We start from the raw sequence: 23,778 nt of genomic DNA, 5'->3' as shown, positions 1-23,778 counted from the left end.
AGGGGCACTCGGGGGGCACATGAGATGTGGCTGGGAAGGCCCGGGACCAACACGGTGGGAACCAAGCTCACCAGTGGGGTGGACCCAGGCACGGACACGGCCTGGCCTCTGTCCAAGAGGGATGCCCCTGGGTCAGGCTGCCTACCACCAGCCCGCCTGGGCCCACGAGAGTGTGTCCCTGGCTCCAGGCGTTACCGTTTCTGTAGGACGGTGACAAACTCCGTGAGCCGGTCGCGCTCCACCTCGGCAGCCTGCCAGAGGGCCTTGAACTCCGTCACCTGTGTCTGCCAGCCTTTTTGTTCAGGGGAGTCCAAGAACCTGGGGACCAGGGTTGGGGGCAGAGGTCAGTTAAGGGTTACCTGAAGAGATGCTTATCCGTGTGAGGGTGGGAGGGACTGGAAGGACATTCACGGGTCCTCAAAGGGAACCAGAGAGAAGGAAGACAGTCCAGTCCCTTCTGGCCTCTTCCGCTGGCTTCTTCTCAGGCCTCCATTCCTGGCTCTGCTGAAATCTCTCGACCTCACTTAGCTGGCTCCAAAGCCATTCCCCACCAGGACTAGAGTTTCATCAGTACCTCTGTCCACCCAGTCCCTGTAGGGGCCTGGAATCAGTATGGTTGCCTTGGAAGCTGACTCTTGGGCACCTGGTGGTCCTACCCTGGGAACCCGTGAGGTGTGGGACCTGGCCGCCCTTTTCAGTGCAAGCTGGGCCCAGCCCCTCCTGTCTCCCCGTCAGCCTGTCCTGGCCCTCCTGTATTTCCTGGCATGACCCTCAGCCCAGTCCTCTTTCCTGGGCCCTGGACTCCTGCTTTGTAATTTAGTCAGTTTTCTCCAGCCCTGATCCAGCCCATCTCTGGTTCCCTTCTTACCACTGGGCCTTACCTGCTGGCTGGGGTTGGGACCAAAGGGGAGCTCTGCACGCCCCCACCCCCGGAGTGCTTGTACAGTGCCAAGCTGCTCTCTCCTTTGCCCTCACCCTTCCTAGGGAGACCCTGGTGAAGCTGACTTGCTCTTCCAGAACCCCAGGACCTGAGGAGGGCTGGGCTGGGGCCAGGAGCCCAGAAGCTGACTGGCTCCCCCATGGGTTCTGAGGACCGCAGGCTCCCCTCTGTTCTGGTTCCTAAGTATACTCTAAGGCTTTGCCGCTCCATGTGGTCTCTGAATCATCGAGCTTGCTGGAAATGCAGGATCCCATTTCCTGCAGGATCCTACCTGCAGAGTCAGAACCTGCTCTAACCTGGCAGATCCTCAGCTGATTCGTGTGCACAGTGAGTTAGGAAAACCTACTCTAGTCGCCTCTGTGATCTCACATGTTGGGGGAAGGTGTTATCCCCTCACTCCACCTGCCTCCCAGGCACCGCATCTGAGCCAGCACGCTAGCCCTGACAGACACGCTCTCTGGGATCACTCCTACTTGCTGAACATCTGTCTTGTCCCTGATGGGAGGGAACTGTGAGCTCCGTGAAGGCAGGACTCACATGTGGTTGGCTTTGGTAAATATGTGTCTTGTGGAAGACACAAGCTTAAGAACCAGCAGTCTGGCCAGCCCGGGGCACATTGGCTTCTGCAGCCCTTTGGAGTGCAGAGGTCATGGCTGCATAAGCCTGGCAGGGACCTTGGGGTCATCTTGTCTATCCTCCTGCTCTCACTACTGTGATAACCGCCTCAGAGCGACAGAGCCTCTGTTCTCCCTGTGCTGTGAGGAGAGTGTGACAGGGGCCCTTGAGGCTCTGAGTCAGACCCCTCTCCCCCATGCCCTTGTGGCCCCAGGCTGATGGAGGGGGCATCTGCAGGGCTGCCCTCAGCCCATGGTGCCTGTGCCACCAGATGTCAAGCCAGAAGCACCACCCCCAGACACTTCCTGGGGGACAGCCCCCAGGATTTGCCGACAGCCACACAGCAAGGTGAGCGTGAGACAGAGGCCCTTGAGAGGCCTCAAGCAGAACCTGAGCTGACCTGCCCAAGGAGTGGGGGCAGGAGCTGACAGCAGGAGCACGGCTCCAGTGGACAGTACACAGGACAAGTGAGGAAGGACAAAGCAGCCCTTTGTTTGTGAGCTGGCAGGAAGGACAAAGGGCCCATTGGAGTGCTATGGCTTGATTCTATCAACAAAGAGCGGGCCAGAGAGCTGAGGGGATATCAGTGGCTTCAAGTGGGAACCGTGTGATGTGAAATTCTCCCCCCTAGAGACGGACTCTCAATGGGCAAGAGGAGGCAAGGGAAGGTTCTGGGCCCTAGGCCCTGGAAGGTTCCTGGTGTGAACTCTGTAGCAGAAGGAACACTAGGCCAGGACTCCTATTGTGAAGCCACTTGCCCTTTCACCTTAGATAAGGCCCTGGACCTCCCTGACCCTCTATGTCCCTATGGAAACTGGGATGAGTCCCCAGACGTGGCCTGGCCTCAGTTTCCCATCCTTGTAATGGGATGGTAACACTGGCTAAGTAATCAAGGATGGGAAGTCCTGTGAAGGCATGGTGCTGAGAGGGCTGGGTTCCTACCTGGGTGAGGCCCCATGAGGACTGGGCAGCGAAGGCCATGTGAGAGAAGATTCCACCAGTGTGTGGCCCAGGCTGGTCACGGAGCTGTGCAAAGACAGAATGGGCTCATCACCACGGGCAGGCAGGCTGGGCCCAGCTGTGAGGGGAGCAGGGGCCAGCAGGGACCTGGGAGTGGAGGAGGGGGCAGTGCTGGCCCCTAGAGCCACCCTGTGGATTTGCCGCCCTCCTTTCCAGAACTCTAGCTTGCTTAAAAACAAGACAGAGCCAGGGGACATCAGAGCCTCCAAGGGTCCAACACGGGTCTGTTTGAGAATCCTAGAAGCGGGTGAGAATTGAGGCCAGCTGGGAACCAATTTTACAGACAGCTGCAGCCAAACGCTCTTGAAGTAATGGTATCTGGAACTCACTGGCCCCTTCATACAGATGCGAGGCTGACGGAAGGGGAGGCCCATGTATCAGAAAGACAACACCACAGACATTGTAAAATTGCATCCGGGGCTTCCCGCCCTTTCTTCTGAATAATGAAGATGCACTTCCCAACCCAGCGCCCCACCCCATTTTTTCTTACCGAGAAGATCCAAGCCTGCCAGCATGATCGCCCGCTGAGGCTGGGGGCTTGGTCAGGCCAGGGTCCTCAGGGAGCTTGGTGGAGGCCCGGCTGACCTCGGGCCCACTGGAGCCCTCGTCTACTCCTTTATTCCGAAGATACTGCAGGGAACAGACGTGGGTTCCATCATCAGGGCCTTGGCTCAGAGGCCTGGAGAAGGCAGGAGGGGGCCTTGGCTTGATTTCGGGGCTTTCAGGGGATATGAAAGAGGCTTCTTTTCAGGAGTGCAAAGCGAGGCCTGTTGGGTGAAGGCACTGCTTGCATGATAATAACAGCTCATAATGCCTCTCTTCAGAAAGGGAGCTTCACAGCCAGAGGAGGGTGACCAGGCCAGGAAGCTGTTCCACATTCAGGTCCCAAGGGGAGGTGAGGGGGCAGGTCCACCTCTCCGGGCAGCCCCACCCACACGGGGATGAACACCAGGTGTGACTTCAGGCCTTTTTCAACTAGAGATGTGAAGACCTTCCAAACACCTGAAGCCAAGAGCAAGGGTTGGCAGCCTGGCCAGGAGGCTGGGCTTCTCAGGCCCCTACCTTCCCCCATCCCTCCCTCTTTCAGATGGCTGGTGGGGCCAGTGGAAGGAGGAACGTTTGAGGACCCCCAACGGGAGGTCTGGCCACCATCAACAGCGGGACAGTTGGTGTGAGCCCCGAACAACCTGGCACGTCCCCTAAGCCCGGCCACCCCGAGGAAACTTGCCATGTGTGCCCTTTTGTCTGGGGTAGTGCTCGGCCCCCAACTGCTCGGTGTGACCTCTGAGGTGAAGGTCAGTCTCTTTTCTGTGCCTGGAGCCAGGACAGCAGTGAGGTGGAGATACTGTGACCTCCAGGCCTCTGCTAAGGCAAAACATCCTCAGGAGCTCACGCGTTAGACAGGCATTTACTGAGCAGCTAACTACTGTGTGCTCGGTCCTGGGCCAGGCACTGAGGCACCACTGTCGGTGCCCCCTCAAGGAGAATTTGGGAGAGAAAACAGGAAAATGATCACACTGTGTGACAGAAGTTTGGCTTGGGGATGCACAGGAGTTAGGAGAGTACCCAGGAGGGGCTTATAATACAGACTGGGAGCCCCAGAGCTTCCTGAAGGAGCTCTGGACTAGTAAGATGTCAAAGCTGAGGGGAGGGCAGGGAAGGTGTGTGCTTTGGGTATGTGCACAGGCCCAGAGTGGGGAGAAAGCGGGGCCATGGGGGAGCTCAGTGGCATCCACGTGGTTAGAGTGGTGGACGGTGGGCAGTGAAGAGAAGATGCAGGAGGGATGGCAGCAGGAGCCAGTCATCTGGTGCCCTGCAGACTGGACGAAGGAGTGTGCTTCCCTTCTGCTATCCTGCTGCCTGGAATGTGGATAAAAGTGCTGGCACTGTGGCCACCATCTTGGGTCATGAGGATGAAGGCCACAACTGGGGAGGAAGAGGGTAAGCTGGCAGGAGCCTGGACCCTTGGCCAGGTGAGGTTGAGGGTGATGGGGAGCCACAGACAGGTTTTACAAGGAGCAGGGAGACAATCAGATCTGTACTTCAGAGAGGAAAGGTTTGTGCAGCATGGGCTGGGGAGCCAGATGGAAGCAGGGAGCCGAAGCAGGGCCAGGTAGGAGATGGTGCAGCCCAAGGGAACACAGGTGGAGGGAAGAGGAAGTGGCTGAGGCTTCTCTGGGTAATGGGTGGACTTGCCCAACTTGGGAGCCAGCAGGCTGAGCCAGTGCCCCGCTCACCTGCACACTGAGCTGCCCAATCTCCAGCTCCAGCTGCCGCACCTTGGCCTCCCGCTCAGCCACCATGGCCCGCAGTTGGGCCACCAGGCTGCTGCTTCGCTGAGCCTCGCTGTTGAGCTGCTGGTCTAGGCGGTGCTGGGACACTCGCGTCTTCTCCTCTTGCAGACTCAGGCTGCCCAGAATCTCCTGGAGCTGTTTCAGCTGGTCCTGTGGGGCCGGGTGGGAGGGTGGGCGAGGGGAGCCACGACTCTCGATAGAGAAGGACAAGAGAAGACCAGCAACCCACCCCTTCCCTGCTCCTCGGGAACCTAACAGTGGGATGCTAGTGTTCCCTTGAGAAGGAAGAATACTTTGCCTGCCCTCAGCGGGTATTCAACCAGGTTTTCCTGTCCTCAGCTCCCTTCTCCTTGAGATCAGGGTTAAGAAGGACATCCAAAAGGCTTCCGGGAGCCCCATCCAAGGAGATTTTACGATCAGATAAGTCTGGTTTGAATTCAGTTGTGTGGCCTTGGATGACTTACCTAGCTGTGAAATTGGATTATGTGTTCCTAAGGGTTATCTTCGGAGAAGGCAATGGCACCCCACTCCAGTACTCTTGCCTAGAAAATCCCATGGATGGAGGAGCTTGGTAAGCTGCAGTCCATGGGGTCGCTAAGAGTTGGACACGACTGAGCGACTTCACTTTCACTTTTCACTTTCATGCATCGGAGAAGGAAATGGCAACCCACTCCAGTGTTCTTGCCTGGAGAATCCCAGGGATGGGGGAACCTCATGGGCTGCCGTCTATGGGGTCGCACAGAGTCGGACACGACTGAATCAACTTAGCAGCAGCAGCAAGGGTTATCTTCCCTGGAAGAGGAAGTGGCAACCCATTCCAGTACTCTTGCCTGGGAAATCCCATGGACAAAGGAGCCTGGCAGGCTACCGTCCATGGGGTTGCAAAGAGTTGGACATGACTGGTGATTCACCATCATAAACCACACCCCAAGAGCCCAGAAGGGTGTGCTGTTGCTACCACACAGATGGGGATATGCACTGGCTCCCCTCAGTCATCCTTTCCATTTCTCCATGAAAAATAACCCAGGGTGTAACCGCATCTGCTCCCCACTACATCCTCTTCTTCCTCCTTTGGGGTCCACAGGCTCAGTGGCTCATGGCCGGCATCAACCTCTCACAGCAGGTCCTCTGCTGGCCCTCCAGCAGCCTCCATGCTGCTCCTGTGCCCAGCGCCAGGCTTTGGGGCTGGGCCCAGCAGAGCAACGAGCTCCCGGGTTATGCAGGTGGCATGTTGGGGTGCATGAGGACTCTGGGGGCTGGGACTGGGTCACAGGTCTCTGGTTGGGGCGGGGGCCCCAGAGGTAACTGTACCATGAGGGCATCGATGAGCTCATCGTCATGCCGGCCCTTCTCCACAAGGGTCCCCATCTGACTCCTGAGGGTCTTCACTTCACTCGACAGCACCTTGTTCCTGGACCTCATGCCCTCAAACTTCTTTTTCAGCTCTTCGAGCTCTCTCTGGAGGGCATCCCGCTCCGCCACAAGTTTCTGTAATCAGAGGGGGCAGTCACAGGCTGCAGGGCTGAGTGGGACCCTTGGTCACAGCTGAGCCTTCACTGCCACTCACTGATGAGGCCAGAGCAGAGAGGGGTTGGGACCCCATGGACTGTAGCCCACTGGGCTCCTCTGTCCATGAGATTCTCCAGGCAAGAATGCTAGAGTGGGTTGTCATCTCCTCCTTCAGAGGATCTTCCTGACCCAGGGAACCCACATCTCTTGCATCTCCTGCATTGGCGGGTGGGTTCTTTACCACTGAGCCACCTGGGAAGTCCCAGTGTGTCTTCTGAGGACCCTCAATCCCTGCCTGGGTGGTGAAAAGAGAAAAGCCATGCTTCGGTGGACAACACTAAGCCTAATGTTCAAACTGAAGTGTCTCACCCCATCAAGAGCTAGTTTCAGGCCCAGCATCTCCATAACAGCCATAATGGGGCCACCTTGATATTCATGAAATGGGCTCGGGGTGAGGAACCAGTCAGGCTGCTCAGGGTGGACCAGCAGGGCATGAGGAGCATGCACAGAGGTGACCCCAAACCTCAGAGCCTCTGAGTCTTCACAGACGTGGCTGTGGTCTCCCGGCCCCACATGCCCCTGACCTCCTGCCGGGCACACTTACCTCCCATCCTTCCTGTTTTTCCCTCTCCAGGTTGCGGATGCACAGCAGATTTTTCTCCTGGGCTGACAGCTTCCTTGAGTCAGGATAGACAGACAGCTCACTGGCTGTTTCTTCGGACCGGCTCCGGGTCTGTCCCAGCTGTTTCTCAAGCTCTCTAACCTGAAGGTGGTTCCACAACAGGTCTGCAGTGAGACTCGACCCCTCAGAGGGGCCGCCCTGCAATGTGATGTATGCATGACCCCCCTGGACAAATGACACCACAGTTCCAGATGGGTGTGGAGGCCCCTAGGAGAGGGGTGGAAGGGGTCTGTGGCAGCATCCTGAGCAGAACAAGGGAAGACACCAGAGAGGCTTTGCTTGGCAAAGAGAAACTTCAAAGGAAATGAGAGAAATCACCCTATCTCTGAGGCCGAGAAGCAGATGTGGAGCCCCGGGAACTTGGGAGGGAAAGGACAGCAGGTCTCAGCACCAGAAATAGCTAACAGACAGGCCACCTGAGCCTGGGGATGCTCCTCGGGAGGCCACAGGTTCCTGCAGGAGATGCTGCAAGGGAGGGCAGGGTGGGGAAGCTGGGAGACCAGCTCAGAGCCTCGCTGGCTGTGATTCTGCACAGATTACTTCTCTGAATCTCAGGTCCCTCGTCTGTTAAGGGTAGGGGATCTATGAGTACACCCTGTATGTTAGGAGAGTTCAGAATCCCAACTTGTCTGAGCCTGGGAATCCCCAAGATGTTTCTTGGGGTGACAAATCTTGGGGCCCACTCCAGGGGAAGAACACTGGGATTTTCATTTTAAACAGGTGCTATAGATGATTTCTAGGTTAGGCAACTTTGAGAAACCCCAAAATGGCCTCAAAATGACGGCGGAAGCCCTCAGCATAGGGCAGGTGGAAGTCATCCTACAGAACAATGGCTTTATCACTTTGAGTTTAATGTGGATAACCTCTAGGGCCCTTCTAACCCTGATTTCTGTGTCAACACAACATACATGGTGTGACCCTGAAAGTGTTAGTCACTCAGTCATGTCTGACTCTTTGCCACTGTGTGGACCATAGCCCACTGGGTTCCTGTGTCCATGGCCAGGAGAAAAATTCACTGGGATCCCTGGTAAAGGGCTGCAGGATCAGCGCCCTCCTGTGGCATTGTGTGGTAATTCCATTTAAGCGCTAAAGAACACTTGCTTTTAACCATTTATTTACACAGCTTTACAACACTAATGCAACCCACTCCAGTGTTCTTGCCTGGAGAATCCCAGGGACGGGGGAGCCTGGTGGGCTGCCGTCTATGGGGTCGCACAGAGTCGGACACGACTGAAGTGACTTAGCAGGAGCAGCAGCACAACACTAACAACAATAACTAAAGTGCTGAGTGCTTATTATGGCCACGCACTGTGCTGGGTGCTTCCCAAACATTATTTTGTCTAACCCATAACAATCCTATAAAGAAGGTATTATTATCTCCATTTTACAGGTGCGGAGACTGAGACACAGAGATGAAGAGATTTATTCAAAGACACCAAACATGTAGACCAATGACTGAGGCCAGACTCAAACTCAGGTCTCTGGAAGCTCAAGGCCACACACTGGTTGTTAATTACAGTTTTTTGGAGACCTCTTCATTTGGCTTCAAGGATCCCACAGGAGACCCTGAGGGTACAAGCCACTGGAGAACCTGGGTTGAAGGCGAACCTGCGCGTGGCAAATCGTGGAAGTGGCCCACCTAATTGCATGCCTCTTAGTTTCTTGGTCCAGCTAACCTCAGACAGCGTTTCCTCCATGCCAGGCACTGTGGCAAGCGATTTACACATGTGCACGCGTTCAGTACCCCCACAACCTGTAGGGTAGATGCCGTCATTATCCACAGTACAAAGAGGAGGGAACTGAGACACAGAGATGAAGCATTTTGCCTGAGGCCACACAGTTGGTGAGTGGAGAGCTAATATTTGCTGGTTTTTAAAAAATATATATTTATGTATTTGGCCGTACTAGGTCTCAGTTGGGACACGTGTTAGTTGTGGGATGTGGGATCCAGTTCCCCAATCAGGGATCAAATCCAGGCCCCCTGCATTGGGAGCATGGAGTCTTAGCCACTGGACCACCAGGGAAGTCTCAGAGAGCGAAGATTTGAATCCAAGCAGTATGGCTGCGGAGCCCCTACTCCCAGCCTCTTTGTTGCTGTTCAGTCACTCAGTCGTGTCCGATTCTTTGCGACCCCATGGACTGCAGTATGCCAGGCTTCTCTGTCTTTCACCATCTCCCAGAAATGCTCCAAAATATTTAGAACATAAAAAGGGAGACAGGCTAAGTTTTTTTTGGTGGGGGGTGGGGTGGGTAATTGAAACTTTCAAAAGCCTGCAAGCATTTGGACAAAACTGGAAAAAGCCTACAATAGTCATGCAAATTTACATGAACTAGGGGGAAAAAAATCTGCCTGGAGTGAAATAAATCAAAGGCATTTGTTGAGCGCCAGTGCCTGGCATGTAGTGTTCCATAAATGCCTGTTCATTAAACAACAAATGAAAATCAGGCTGGTTGGGGAAAATGTGAAACAACAGCGTTGCGAGTGCACTCCGCAGAATCTAAAGGCCTTTTTTGGGTTCTGTGTCTCTTAATGTGGGTCATCGTGGGTCTTTCTAGGGCATCTCAAGCCTTACGTTCAGGGCCAGGAGGAGCCTGATGACTCACTCACCTTGCTCTGCAGGACAAGGATCTGTTGAGCCCGACCCCTCCAGGTCCCAGGCGAGGACAGGAGCTGCTGGATGTTCACATCTTCCCCAACCTCACTAGTCAAAACCTGAAAAAGGTGGGGCCTTCAGTATGACCCAAAGCACAGTATGTGCAGAAACAGTGCTGGGTGCCTGGCGTTCCCAGAAGACCCGGCCTCCACCTGCACAACCACCCCCCTCTCCCGTCTCCCCACCTCAAAGGCCAGTTGACCACGCTCTATGAGCAGCTCTCCCTGGGAAAGCAGTAAACCCACCTTCCCCAGCACTTCCCGGTGATGCTCCGAGCAGACAAGGAACTGCTGACAGTGCCCAGGTGGGGCCGCCTGCTCTTGACACATTCTGGGATGAATGAATCACAAAGTTGACCAGGACCTGCTTCCTAAATTTGTTCCCCTGTCACCCTGAACTGAGATTGTTCTGGAGGTTACAGGGACGACCTCACCACAGGGCCTTGCCCTCCGTGCAAAGCCACAGACGAGGGGCCGTGTCTGAGTGCAGCAAGGCAGGGGCCTACCAAATGCCACCTGGGGATGTTTGCTTCCAGAAGGGCCCAGATTTGTGGTTGTTACAGGGAGATGTTCAGGCTCAACCTCAAGGCTTTGAGGTAGAAACAGTACACCCCAGCTTGTGCCCTGGGGCCCTCTGTAGCCTGTCACGGAAACTGATCTAGCGTACCAAGTCTCTGGTGCTTGTTTCCACAATAGAACTCTGTTTTGGAAATCTTGGCTGGTCTGAGTGGTTCCAGCAGGGAAGACAAATGCCAGAGAATTCACTATGTAAATAAAAATAAATAATGAACCAGCTGGGCCTGCCTCCCAAGTCTGAGCATTTTCCTTTGAAAGGGGCCTTTAATCCACAAACAACCTTTCCATTTTCTAATATTAGAGACAGCAGCGGACAGGAGGTGGGTCTTGGTAGGCTTCCAAGTCCAAGGTGGCTTATTAAGGAGACATCCAGGGTCTTTTGGGGTACACATAGCTCAGGGAAGGTTTAAGGGACTTTCTAGGGTGGACAGCACTGTCTTCCATCCAGGGTTGGGTGGGCACCACAAGGGCCTCTGTGCAGGGACCTGCAGGCAGCCAGCAATCCCCCTTACCAGATGAGTCTGTTTAAAGAGCTGGTGGAAGGATGTTACTGGATCTGGAGCCTGACCCAGAACAAGCAACATGATGCTCACGGGACCAAGCTCCTGAATGGAAGCCATTGTCCAGCCGTGCCCTTCCCAGCCCTAGTCCCAGCCATGCAAGAAGACCTGAACTCTGACCCAGAAGTACCTTCTGGGCCATCCGGAGCTCCTGCTTCACAGCCTGGATCTGGTTGCGGAGGTCACTCATCTTCAAGTTTGTGGCCGCCAGCCTGTCCTGCAAGACTTTCACCTCTGGGTTCTCCGGCTGGTTGGGAAAGACAGGGAGAGAGGTCACTTGAAGCCTAAATAGTAATAATACTCACAGCCCTCATTTCTCCAGGTGTGTGCAGGTACCACGCTGAGGCTCAACAAGAGGAGCCCATCTCATCATCATACGCGCTGTGAGGTAGGTCCTGCCGTCAGACCATTGTGGATGCAAAGCAGAGGCTGGTGCAAGGTGAGCCCCTTGGCTTGAGGGACCTGGTAAAGGGGAGCAGGGGTGTGGATCCTGGCAGCCCAATGCTGGGGCCTGAGCCCTGTGCTCAAGTGTGGCCACACATGTGTGGACACCTGTGGTTGACCACAGACAGGGAGCATCTGGAGGAGGCTGTTCCCCACCTCCCCAGACACAGACTGTAGGCTCTCTACTGTGTGTAGAGACTGGTATCACAGCAAATCCACCCTCACTCAGGATGAAGAGGGAACGGGTTTAGCTTGGCAGGAGGGCCACAAACATTCTAACTCAGGGCCTCCCTCTCCTAGAATTGTCAGACTGGGCCTTGGGCTTTCCTGGCAGTAAGTTCACTAAATAGAAATAAGGACCCAGGGTTTCCCTGGGGGCTCACTGGCAAAGAATTTGCCTGCCAATGCAGAAGACATGGGTTCAATCCTTTATCTGGGAAGATCCCACATGCAGCGGAGCAACTGTGCCCATGTGCCACAGGTACTGAGCCTGTGCTCTAGAGCCCAAGAGCTGCAACTCCTGAAGCCCATGTGCCCTAGTGCTCTGCAACAAGAAAAGTTACCCAATGAGAAGCCTGCACACCGCAACTAGAGAAAAGCCCTTGCACCAGTGAAGACTCAGCACAGCCAAAAATAAATAAATAAATGAATAACATTATTTTTTGAAAAAAGAAATAAGGACCAGTTTAATCCCCCAGTGCTCCATTTCTGTGGTATAAAGAATTGCAGGAACCATGAAAACTCTGCCTGTTAGAGTTCTTAGCAGTGTTTTTTTTTTTTTAATAATAATATTTCATGTAAACTATTTGGATGAAATTTTTCTCAAAATGGGGAGTTAATGTGCTCCCCATTTCTGACTTCAATAGAAGTTCCTGAGGCTCACAGAACTTTGGCATTAAAGGGACTCCAGGGTCAGCCCATTCAAACCTTTTCCATAGGTGATGAAAATAAGTTCCTGAGGAGGGAAATACATGCCCTCTCAGGCACACAGCTGGCTGAGGTGGCAGCAGTAGAATTAGGAGCCTAGTCCTTCCCTTGCACCAACTGATTTTCCAAATTTAAGCTGCTGCTGATGCCCTGGCATGATGGCAACAGGTACACTGGTTGGTGGGCTGAGGGTCCCACTGGCAGTGACACAGACCATCTGCTCCTGTCCCAAGACATCAGGTGGAGTAAACTTCTGGGAAACAAGGTGGATACCGCAGCAGCTTTCTCAATTTTTCTTAGCAGACACAGATTAAAACTTCCGGGGAATTCTAGTGAAAGATAGACCCTAGGAGACTGGGGGTGGGGAGCTCCATAGACCCCAGAGGTTCTGGGCAGCCCCTGTGAAAACCACTGATCAAAGTAACTAGACCTGCACACACAGCCAGCAAAGCCTGGACTCATGGGGGGGCGGGTCTCATCTAGGAAATGCTTGCATCCTCACAGCGCCACCATGAGGCTAAATAGAGTAACCAGTGTGAGCAGAATTTGCAACCGGAGAACTTAGGCAAAACACAAGGGCATCTTTTTTTTGTCTGTCCTTCCCCCGTCTGGCTGTCTGCCATCCCTTCCCACTGCTGTTGGGGGCCTGTCTGCCCCCTGCTAAGGTGCTGCTTTGAATCTGCCCTGGGTTAGGAAGCAGCAGCCCCTGCCTGACAACCCCCTCCCGCCCTATCCCCCAGGCTCTGGTGGGTGGTGGTGCAAGAGCTGAGAGAGCACTTGAGAGCATGAGGGCACAGAAAGGGCACTCGGATTGCATCTCGATCTGGAGCCCGGGCAACCTCACACCTCTCCAAGCCTCATTTTCTCGCCTGTGAAATGGGGGCAATCTTATACCAGCCCCTGGGGTGCCTGTGAGTGTTGATGGGATAATGCTTGTAAAGGTGCTCCCTGGGGCAGATTCTGACAGATGGTGATGCCCAGAGAGCATAACTTGGCTTGGGGCGGCAGCTGGCAAAAGTGGCTGAGGGTTAGATGGTGTTCTGGTGAGGGCATCACCCCATCTACTCTGCCAGGCTCCACACCTCACCCCCAACTCGGGAAGCTGTGCCAACCCCACCTCCTTGGCATTTCAGAGCTGTTTCTGCCCAGAGTGAGATACCACAGGCTTTCTGGGGGTCTTGGCTTTCTCCCCTGAGGGAATACCTGAACCGGTGTCCAGGGGGAGCAGACAGTGCCAAGGCCACACACAACAACAGCTTCATGAGGCCCCATGCAGAGAGGCTATTCAGCTCTACTCTGGAATGCACTTGGAGCTCTGGGCCCAGTCGGGGGTGAGCCCGCAGGCTATGGAGCATGACCCAGGCCTGGGTTGGGCTGAACAGTCTAATGAGAGGGACATGGCTATTGTTCTCGCTCTCAGTAGAAGAGGCCCGGGAAGACCTGTGTCCTGAGGAGTGGAGACTGCAGCCCACCACCCACGCTTCCATCAGAAACCTCCCAGGCTCCCTGCTGCCAGAGAACGAAGTTGGAACTCCTCCTCCAGCTACTGTCAAGGCTTCCTTCCGCAGGTGACTCCACCCCAGCTTTGTTTATGTTCCCCTTTTCCTCCTCATGGGCCCTGGGCTGCAGCCAAATGTTGTCTAACTGATGCCCAGCTAACAAACAGAATAGGAACAGTGACGCTTTCCTGCTCTGAGCTTACGCTGCTTCTGCTGGAAGGGCCACCCCTACCTTCCTACTCCAGCAAGGCCACCTCAGGAAGCCCTTGCCCATCCCACCTCCTGGCTGCCTCGGGTGGAGTGCGTTCCCTCTGTGAACTCCAAGCCAGGGGGCTCTCCCTGAGGGCCCTGTCCCCGCCTCCTCCCTTCAGTATGCCTACTCATCTCCCCTATTGTGGACAGTGGGCTGGTCTTTGATTCTCTGTGTTACAGAAAATTCCATCAGGTTCAACAAGTGACCGAATGAGCAGTTTCCCACCCAGCACAGTCCCACTCAGAGATGTGGATGTACATGGGGCAGCTTAGCAGCATCCCCTAGAGCTGGGAAAAGCGCTGAATGACACCCAGACTGGCCCCCGCTGAGGGCGGAGCCCCTCCACTGCCTCCCTAGCAATGAGACAGGTCTACACAAGACTAGCCTTCAAGAGATATGTCACCCTGTACATGGAGGGGCCCATCACTGTACACCGAGGAGAGGACTGAATTCTCCTTGAGACAGGCATGAAGTGGCTTGACCCTGAGTCATAGACAACAGGGAAGATTGGGTGGAAAAGGGGGCACCGAACTGGGAGTACTGAGGCTTGGATTCCGTTTCACCAACTCATTTGGCTTAAGAAAACGATGGAGAGATTTCCTTGGCTGTCCAGTGATTAGAACTTGGTGCTCTCACTGCTGGGGCCCCGGGTTCAATCTCTGATCAGGGAACTAAGATCTCATAAACCACATGGTGCAGCCAAAAAAACAAAAACAAAACCGTGGGGAGGCCTCCTGGGATGTTCTTGAGTGTGTACTCGGTTGCTCAGTCATGTCTGACTCTTTGTGACCCCATGGAATGTAGCCCGTCAGGCTCCTCGGTCCATGGGGATTCTCCAGGCAAGAATACTGGAGTGGGTTGCCATGCCCCTTCTCCAAGGGATCTTCGCAACCCAGGGACTGAACCTGCATCTCCTCTGTCTCCTACATTGGCAGGCAGACTCTTTACCACTGAACCACCTGGGAAGCCTGTCCTTGAGACTCTGAGCTATTTATTGTCTGGCTTGGGTTTGGTGCCCCTCACCAGTAGCCCACTGGGTCAGGCTGCCTTCCTTTCATGGAGTTGTAATTCCCATGTCCTAGGTTTCATGGAGGCTCATTGGCTACGTAAAAATGGAATCTTGGAAATAGCCCCCATTCCCAGTAATCACTTTTACTCTGTAGATTTGGAGTTCCACCAAGGGAAGACTTCCCACAATATGGACTGCCTCCTTCCAAAACCAGGGTTCCATTGAGGACGAGTGAGATCCCTGTCCCTGGGGTAAGGTAGAGGCTGGATGTCTCACCAGTGAAGGCTGTAACGGAGATCCTTCATGGCTGGGCTGAGAGTGGGAGGCCAGCTACACCAGGCCTTCCCTCCTGATCCTGAAATTCTAGGATTCCGGGGTCCTCAGGCCCCTGCTGACCTCCCTCTCTGGGAACTAAATCAATTAGACCCTCACTAGCCTTCACTGGGGCATTCCTGGCCTCAGATGGTAGACTTGGTCACTGTGCCCTGATGGCTACTCTGAGGATGCTGCTGCAGTGGTGGCACCAGCTCAGCAGTGGGGTGGAGGTAGACCCTGGAGAGAGACACCTGCGCCCCCATGGAAGAGGGGAGGCCCAGGCCCATGGCTGCCTCACACACTCCCCAGCACAGAAGGGAATTCATACCAAGACTCTGTCTCCCATCTGGGTCCTTGGTGGCTTGGCTCCTGCGTCAGTGGATCCCTTGGCTGGCAGCCTGGCCTGGGCTATCTGCAGCTGAAAAAGCAAACCTGGCACTTAATATTTAATTCTGCTCAGTGGTTGTGGCACCTTGCGGGAAGTGCTCTGGTGCTGCCGTCGGATGTGCGGTCACCGATCTCAGTAGCCTGTCTCTTCAGCTCACTTTAAGGCCCATTAATGGAAGAACTGTCCTTTACAAGCTGCTTTGCGATGGGAAAAGGTTTAATTGATTGTTTGCCCCATTCCCCAGTCACAGTGGAGTAGCCTTAGGATTCATGAACAGCTTAATAAATAATGATTCTGCAGCCATGATCTGCATCTAACAACAGCCTGGGAGACAGAAAAGGAATTACGGACTTCACCTTACACTCAAGGAAACAAGGTCGGAGATGCTAAGAAACCTGCCTAACAGGCTTGTGGCCTGGTGGCCAAGACCGCTGCTATATACAGACAGTCAACTGACCCTTTAAGGGCTTCCCAGTTGTCCTTCACACCAAGACCACGCTTGTCTGACATGGTTGGGCACGACCCGCTCTCCCACCTCTTTCACCTCACCTTGATCCACGCTTGGCCACATTGGCCCTCTTTCAGGCCTTTATCCATATTTAGGTCCTTGCACCTGCTGGGTCCTCTGTCTGGAGGCCCCTGCCTCAACCCTCCGAGTCTGGCCCCTTCTCATCCTCCAGGGACCCACTGCCCGTGCTACCTCCTTGAAGGGCCCCCGCTGCTGGTCTGACTCCAGGAGGAAAAGAATCAGGCCTATTTTGCTCTTCACAGTCTCCCCAGGGTCTGGAACAGAGCCTGAGATGGTTCTCAAAAAAAAATTTGTTATAGAATAAAGAAGCTCTAATGCAATGCCAAGTATAATGACTGAGGAGGGTTTTGGAGAACAACAGAACTGGATTTGAAGTCTGGCACCACCACATGCTGTGTGACTTGAGAAAGCCTCTTAACCTCTGCCAGCCTCGGCTCCTCCAGCCACATAAGGAGAAGCTATGCACGTAGGTTCATTCCAGCTCCTGAAGGACCATGAGCCGCTGGGGCTGTGCCCTCGCTCAGCTGGAGGCGTTTATGATTAGCTGTGAGAGGCAGGGGTGGCAGAGAGGGAAGGTGGACGAACAGGGGACGAACTGATGGAATGTTCCTGGTTCTAGCTTCAAGTTAGCCAGAATCCCTGATCATGTATCTAACAACATCTTTCTGGTGCTAAATACCTGCTAGGCTCTGTTCTAAGCGTTTTACAACAGTAAGTCATTTAATCCTCAGAAAACCTTGAGGTGAGCACCATTATCACTGCCATGTGACAGGTGGAGGAAACTGAGGCACAGGGAGACTGTAACTGGCCCAAAGTCACAATGCAAGTCAGTGGTGGAGCTGACATTCACACCTGGGTGGTCAGGCTCCAGGCCTGCATCCTTTCCAGTGTGCTGGGTTACCTTTCCAGGCCTGCTTCTTCCTTGCTTTCCAACAGTCCCCTCTCAGGATGGGACAGACTGAGGGACTCAGGGCAAACACTGACCCAAAGTCCTTGCAAAGGACCCAAAGCATGTAAGTGCGTTCCCTCTCTGGAGGAGTGGCGTGGGGTGTGAGGAGCCCCCGGGGCAGGGGCACCTGAGATTCCTCACCTCCTGCTCCAGCTCCTGGATGCGGTTGCTGAGCTGCCGCACTCTGGTCTTCGCACCCTCGGACTCTGCCATCAGCACCCGGTTCTTTTTGGACAGCTCGACGATTTTGGTGGCAATCACATCCCCAGCCACACCAGCTGTCCCTAAAATGAAGGGAAACGGTGAGGTCCATTAAAAACACAGGCCCGCATGTTTGAATAAGCTTGCTGCTGCTGACCTGGGCCAGGCAGTGACTGGGGAAACAAGGAGTAGCTGCCCTCGGCCACCTCATGTCTGTTGAAGAGGGTGAGGACACGTGAGGAGAAAGAACCTGGGGAAGGAAACGAAACCTAGAAGTACAGATGGTCCAGTGGTGAGTTTTCTGGTTATGTTTCCCTCCCAGGACTCAAAAGCATTACAAATCCTGGAACTAGACATCAGAAAGAGGTCAAAGCAATCTGCCCTCTCTCGTCCAAAGGGCAGGCAGTGGGCTCAGAGTGAATGGGGGAAATCCTTTTCTTTTGCTTATTCTTTCCCAACTGTCTTCAGACAAGCCCCACTATTTTTTAAAAATAATTTTAATTTATTTATTTTTGACTGTGCTGGGTCTTCATTATTGCAGCAAGCAGGGGCTACTCTCTAGTTGCAATTCCCAGCTTCTCAATGCTGTGGCTTCTCTTGCTGCAGAGCATGGGCTCGAGGATGCACGGGCTTCAGTAGGTGCAACACCCATGCTCAGTAGTTGTGGCTCTTGGCCTGTAGAGCACAGGCTCAATAGTTGTGGTGCATGGGCTTAATTGCTCTGAGGCATGTGGGATCTTCCCGGATCAGGGATTGAACTGGCGTCTCCTGCATTGGCAGGTGGAATCTTTATCACTGAGCCATCAGGGAAGCCCAAGCCCCACTCTTGAAGCTGCCAACCCCATGATAGTAGGGGCAGCAGTAAATGGGCAAGCACAGAAATGGTAAAATATCTGGGTAAATAGAATATTTTATATCGTTAAGTTCTTTAAAATATGTATTAATATAATTCAGTTCAGTTCAATCGTTCAGTCATGTCCGACTCTTTGCAACCCCATGGACGGCAGCACGCCAGGCCTCCCTGTCTATCACCAGCTCCTGGAGTTTACTCAAACTCAGGTCCATTGAGTCGGTGATGCCATCCAGCCATCTCATCCTCTCATCCTCTGTCGTCCCCTTCTCCTCCTGCCCTCAATCTTTGCCAGCATCAGGATCTTTTCCAATGAGTCAGTTCTTCGCATCAGGTGGCCAAAGTATTGGAGTTTCAACTTCAATATCAGTCCTTCCAATGAACATTCAGGACTGATTTCCTTCAGGATGGACTGTTGGATCTTCTTGCAGTCCAAGGGACTCTCAAGAGTCTTCTCCAACACCACAGTGCAAAAGCATCAATTCTTTGGTGCTCAGCTTTCTTTATAGTCCAACTCTCACATCCATACATGACGACTGGAAAAACCATAGCTTTGACTAGACGGATCTTTGTTGGAAAAGTAATGTCTCTGCTTTTTAATATGCTGTCTAGGTTGGGCATAGCTTTTCTTCCAAGGAGCAAGCGTCTTTTAATTTCATTGCTGCAGTCACCATCTGCAGTGAAAAATAAAGTCTGTCACTGTTTCTACTGTTTCCCCATCTATTTGCCATGAAGATGAGACCAGATGCCATGATCTTAGTTTTCTGAATGTTGAGTTTTAAGTCAACTTTTTCACTCTCCTCTTTCACTTTCATCAAGAGGCTCTTTAGTTTTTCTTCACTTTCTGCCATAAGGGTGGTGTCATATGCATATATGAGGTTATTGATATTTCTTCTGGCAGTCTTGATTCCAGCTTGTGCTTCCTCCAGCCCAGCGTTTCTCATGATGTACTCTGCATGTAAGTTAAATAAGCAGGGTGACAATATACAGCCTTGACATACTCCTTTTCCTATTTGGAACCAGTCTGTTGTTCCATGTCCAGTTTTAACTGTTGCTTCCTGACCTGCATATAGGTTTCTCAAGAGGCAGGTCAGGGGGTCTGGTATTCCCATCTCTTTAAGAATTTTCCACAGTTTGTTGTGATCCACACAGTCAAAGGCTTTGGCATAGTCAATAAGGCAGAAGTAGATGTTTTTCTGGAACACTCTTGCTTTTTTGATGATCCAACAGATGTTGGCAATTTGATCTCTGCTTCCTCTGCCTTTTCTAAATCCAACATTTGGAAGTTCATGGTTCATGTATAATGGTTGAAAGCAAATACAATAGCATTCTCTGATGAGATTTTCAACATATACAGATACAATACTTAAGAGTTGTACTGTAAGGGGGAGGGTAAAGGGATCCATATGGTGGTAAAGTTTCTTCATCCCACTTGAGTGGTAAAATAATATTTCTAAGTAGGCCATGAAAAGTTATATGTGTTGTAAGCACTAGTGCAATCATTAAAGAATTGTACAAAGCGATGGAAAAACTAAAGCAAACACGAAAAATCCAGCCAAAGGAAAACCAGTTTATCAGCTGTCAGCAGCCTGGTTTAGAGACATGAACTGAGCCTGTCAGACTTTCCTCTTCAAAACATGAAGGCATCTCCTCTTCCCCTGGAGCCTCTCAGCCTTGAGAGACAGCGTTGCAAAAGCTGCCCCTTTGCATCTGAAACCCAAGCCAGGTTAGGTGTTACCTTCTCTTCAGTATAGCTTTATTTTTAGACAGAAAAGGCCAAAGAATGGAGGGAGGCATAAGAGTTTTTAAGATACCAAATTTCCCTTGCTTTTTAATTCAGCACTGGTCCTCTGGGTACACCTACTCTCAAGGGCATTTACTAGCAAAGGCAGAGGGGGACACTGCAGCAGATGCCAGGTGAGACGTATTGCCCTCTGTGATTGGTGACACCGACTTTGTACTTTTTTAGTCAGCCACCTGGGAATTGCTCAATGCATGGAGCAGAGGACAGCCAGGGCCAAGGTCTCTACCAGGTCTGTAAGAATAAGGTCTAGCTTAGAACCACAGAGTCAGTGGTCAATGTCCAGTCCACACCCACAGGGCTAACATACCCAGGGTCCCTAACAGGCCCATGGGGTCAAGGTCTCAAGCAGCAGAGCCAAGGTCCAAGTCAGACCTGAAGAGACAAGGTCCACTCTAGATGCTGCTGGATTCCAGGAAATCCCCATGGGAACAGCCAAATTCCCTGTCTTGTCTACCCTTCTCGCCCAGTAACAGCAAGAGGTATAGAGTAAATGCTTACTTCTACTGGGGCTTTTTTCACGTCCATGTTTGAGTCAGAGTATCGAGATAGAATGGATGCCATCAGCCCACCGAACATGCAGCAGATGCCATGGAGAACTGTCATGAGTCCCAGCGGCTTCACCCACACTGCCTGGAATGCCTGTCCTCTGCCTCTGCTGCTCCCGGTTCCTGGCATGCTGGCCCACCCTGCCTGCTCCATTCCTCTCCCCATCCCTCATTTCTGAGACTTAACTGGACAAGCTTGATTACAGCTGACCCTTGCACTCTTTCTTCACACCTGCCTCTGGAACTTGCTGTTTGTCCACCCTGTAGGCTCCATGGCAGCTGGGCCAGCCGACCTAGACTTAAGGGTAGGAACTGTCATAATAGCAGTGCAGTTACCTGTAAAGGCAAATCTGTCTTCTTCTATTTTCTTTTTGAGATGTTTGATTTCAAAGTCCCTCTCCTTCAGCAACTTATATAATCGCCCGTTCTCATCCACTGTTTCCCTGAGTTGATCCCGAAGCTGTTCGATCTCATCTTCAAGCACCCTGCAAGGGAAAAGCAGAATCACAGGGGGCTCAGGCCTCCGTGGCCCAGGTTTGTTGTCCCTGGCTGGGTACTGGGTGGTGACTAGAACTGGTCTGTATAAAACAGGAATGAAGAATTAAGGGGAATCTCAATGAGCAGATTTTTAGCATACTGTTCTCAAAACAATGATCAAGGACACATGCACATAAGTGAAAGGAGCAACAAGCTTTGAATGCTATGGTTTACTAGGGGTTCAACAGAGCTATGTAAAACCCTGCCCAGAGAATTCATACTCCATTCCAGCATCCATGGAACATGCATAAAAATGTATTGTAGTCTTCAAAGGCAATCTTAGCAAACTCCAAATAATGAGCATCATGCAGACCATTTTCTTAAATATTCATTATCTAAAATTAGAAATCAATACTAAAAAAGGGCAAAAATTCAGAAAAGAACTCCAAAGTTGTCATATGCTTAGAACTAAACATACACACACACACACACACACACACAGCTAGATTATTTATGGGTTAAGAAGAAATCATAATGTGTATTATGAAGCATTTAGAATGGATTGACTGTAGAAGCAATATATCTGAAAACTTGTGAACAGCTAAAGTGATACTTACAAGAAATTTATAGTCTTAATTTTTAAAAGATTTTTTGATGTGGACCATTTTTAAAAGTCTTTATTGAATTTGTTACAATACTGCTTCTGTGCTTTTTATAATTTAAAATTATTTATTTAAAAATTTTTGGCTGCGCTGGGTCTTGGTTGCTGCGTGAAGGCTTTCTTCTAGTGGCGGTGCATGGGCTTAGTTGCCCCACAGTATGTGGAGTCTTCCTGGACCAGGGATTGAATCGGTGTCCCCTGCATTGAAAGGTGATTCTTAACCCACTGGACCACAGAGGAAGCCCTGCTTCTCTTTTTTGTTTTAGTTTTTTGGCCCCGAGGCATGTGTGTGATCTTAGCTTTCCAACAGGAATCTGCAGCTCCTGCACTGGAAGGCAAAGTCTCAACCAATGGACCACCAGGGAAGGCCCTCTAGTTTTACTTGCATATTGGATTATAGAAAAAGTAATAGAATTCCAGAAGAACATCTACTTCTGCTTCATTGACTATGCTAAAGCCTTTGACTGTGTGGATTACAACAAACTGTGGAAAAATTCTTAAAGAGGTTGGAATACCAGGCCACCTTACCTGCCTCCTGAGAAACTTGTATGCAGGTCAAGAAGCAATAGTTAGAACCGGATATGGAACAATGGACTGGTTCAAAATTGGGAAAGGAGTAGGTCAAGGCTTATTTAACTTCTGTTCTTATTTAACTTCTCTGCTTATATTCACCCTGCTTATTTAACTTCTATGCAGAGTACATCATGCGAAATGCTGGACTAGATGAAGCCCAACCTGGAATCAAGATTGCCGGGAGAAATATCTATAACCTCAGATACGCAGATGACACCACCCTTATGGCAGAAAGCAAAGAGGAACTAAAGAACCTCTTGATGACTGTGAAAGAGGAGAGTGAAACAGCTGGCTTAAAACTCAACATTAAAAAACCAAAGATCATGGCATCCGGTCCCATCACTTCATGGCAAATAGATGGGAAAACTATGGAAACAGTGAGAGGCTTTATTCTGGGGGCTCCAAAACCACTGTGGACAGTGACTGCAGCCATGAAATTAAAAGACGCTTGCTCCCTAAAAGAAAAGCTATGACAAACCTTGACAGCATATTAAAAGCAGAGACATTACTTTCCCAACAAAGATCCATCTAGTCAAAGCAATGGTTTTTCCAGTAGTCATGTATGGATGTGAGAGTTGGACTGTGAAGAAAGCTGAGTGCTGAAGACTTGATGCTTTTGAACTATGGTATTGGAGAAGCCTCTTGAAATCAAGTCCCTTGGACTGCAAGGAGATCAAAGTAGTCAATCCTAAAGGAAACCAACCCTGAATATTCATTGGAAGGACTGAGGCTAAAGCTGAAGCTCCAATACTTTGGCCACCTGATGTGAAGAACTGACTCATTAGAAAAGACCCTAATGCTGGGAAAGATTGAAGGCAGGAGGAGAAGAGGACCACAAAGGACAAGATGGTTGGATGGCATCACTGACTAAATGGACATGAGTTTGAGCAAGATGGAGCATCTGGGAGATGGTGAAGGACAGGGAAACCTGGCGTATTGCAGTCCATGGGGTCACAAAGAGTTGGACATGACTGAGTGACTGGACAACAATTAGAAGACCAAAGAGGATTGTCTAAGCCTTAAGTTGAGGCCAGGGCTCTGGGTCTCAGGTTAATCCAATAGGAAATCAGAATAGGCGACTGGTATTGCATGTTCTACGTTGTTTTGCAACGCTTTTTTCAGAACTTTAAAACATGAGAAACATGTGATTGATGGGTCTGTGATTGTTTCTATCATTAGGCACGAAACCAGCTCCATAGAGGCAGTTGCTCAGGAAGTAAATAAGTTATAGAAATTATGCATGTGTGTCTGCTCAGTTGCTTAAGTTGTCCGACTCTTTGCAACCTATGGACTGTAGTCCACCAGGCCCCTCTGTCCATGGGATTCTCCAGGAAAGAAATCTGGAGTGGGTTGCCATGCCCACCTCCCGGGATCTTCCTGACCCAGGGATTGAACCTGCATCTCTTACGTCTCCTACATTGGCAAGCTGGTTCTTTACCATTAGCGCCAATTGGGAAGCTCAAAGGTAACAGTAATTATTGTTGTTTTGTTTAGTTGCTAAGTCA

The 23,778-nt window shown here is 51.7% G+C and overlaps 2 protein-coding genes across 13 annotated transcripts in view; one reads left to right on the top strand and one right to left on the bottom strand.

Annotated features, from left to right (window-relative positions):
* LOC113881004 (atypical chemokine receptor 2-like) overlaps positions 1–23,778 on the top strand; it is a 99,180-nt gene that overhangs the window by 12,116 nt on the left and 63,286 nt on the right. For 5 of the 11 annotated variants that reach the window (XR_003507904.1, XR_003507902.1, XR_003507903.1 and 2 more), the window contains exons 4-7: positions 7,013–7,162; positions 8,451–8,903; positions 11,172–11,237; positions 13,644–13,788. The gene's annotated coding sequence lies outside the window, so the exon portion shown is untranslated. Of the gene's footprint in view, positions 1–7,012; positions 7,163–8,450; positions 8,904–10,940; positions 11,031–11,171; positions 11,289–13,640; positions 13,789–20,938; positions 21,024–22,396; positions 22,437–23,778 lie in introns of those variants that run through there. The other 6 variants (XR_003507907.1, XR_003507906.1, XM_027523760.1 and 3 more) reach the window with 6 other exon arrangements.
* Positions 1–23,778, bottom strand: part of CCDC13 (coiled-coil domain containing 13) — a 34,374-nt gene that overhangs the window by 8,296 nt on the left and 2,300 nt on the right. For both annotated transcript variants that reach the window (XM_027523748.1, XM_027523749.1), the window contains exons 3-13: positions 20,899–21,047; positions 17,304–17,446; positions 15,625–15,714; positions 10,980–11,096; positions 9,669–9,773; positions 6,983–7,141; positions 6,181–6,357; positions 4,813–5,019; positions 3,066–3,205; positions 2,498–2,581; positions 196–318 (exon numbers count right to left, since the gene is read on the bottom strand). In XM_027523748.1, the coding sequence (XP_027379549.1) occupies positions 196–318; positions 2,498–2,581; positions 3,066–3,205; positions 4,813–5,019; positions 6,181–6,357; positions 6,983–7,141; positions 9,669–9,773; positions 10,980–11,096; positions 15,625–15,714; positions 17,304–17,446; positions 20,899–21,047 (1,494 nt within the window). The remainder of the gene's footprint in view (positions 1–195; positions 319–2,497; positions 2,582–3,065; positions 3,206–4,812; positions 5,020–6,180; positions 6,358–6,982; positions 7,142–9,668; positions 9,774–10,979; positions 11,097–15,624; positions 15,715–17,303; positions 17,447–20,898; positions 21,048–23,778) is intronic.

Source organism: Bos indicus x Bos taurus, chromosome 22, assembly GCF_003369695.1.
Source record: "Bos indicus x Bos taurus breed Angus x Brahman F1 hybrid chromosome 22, Bos_hybrid_MaternalHap_v2.0, whole genome shotgun sequence".
NCBI lineage: Eukaryota > Metazoa > Chordata > Mammalia > Artiodactyla > Bovidae > Bos > Bos indicus x Bos taurus.
This window is presented reverse-complemented; position numbering and strand designations above follow the sequence as displayed.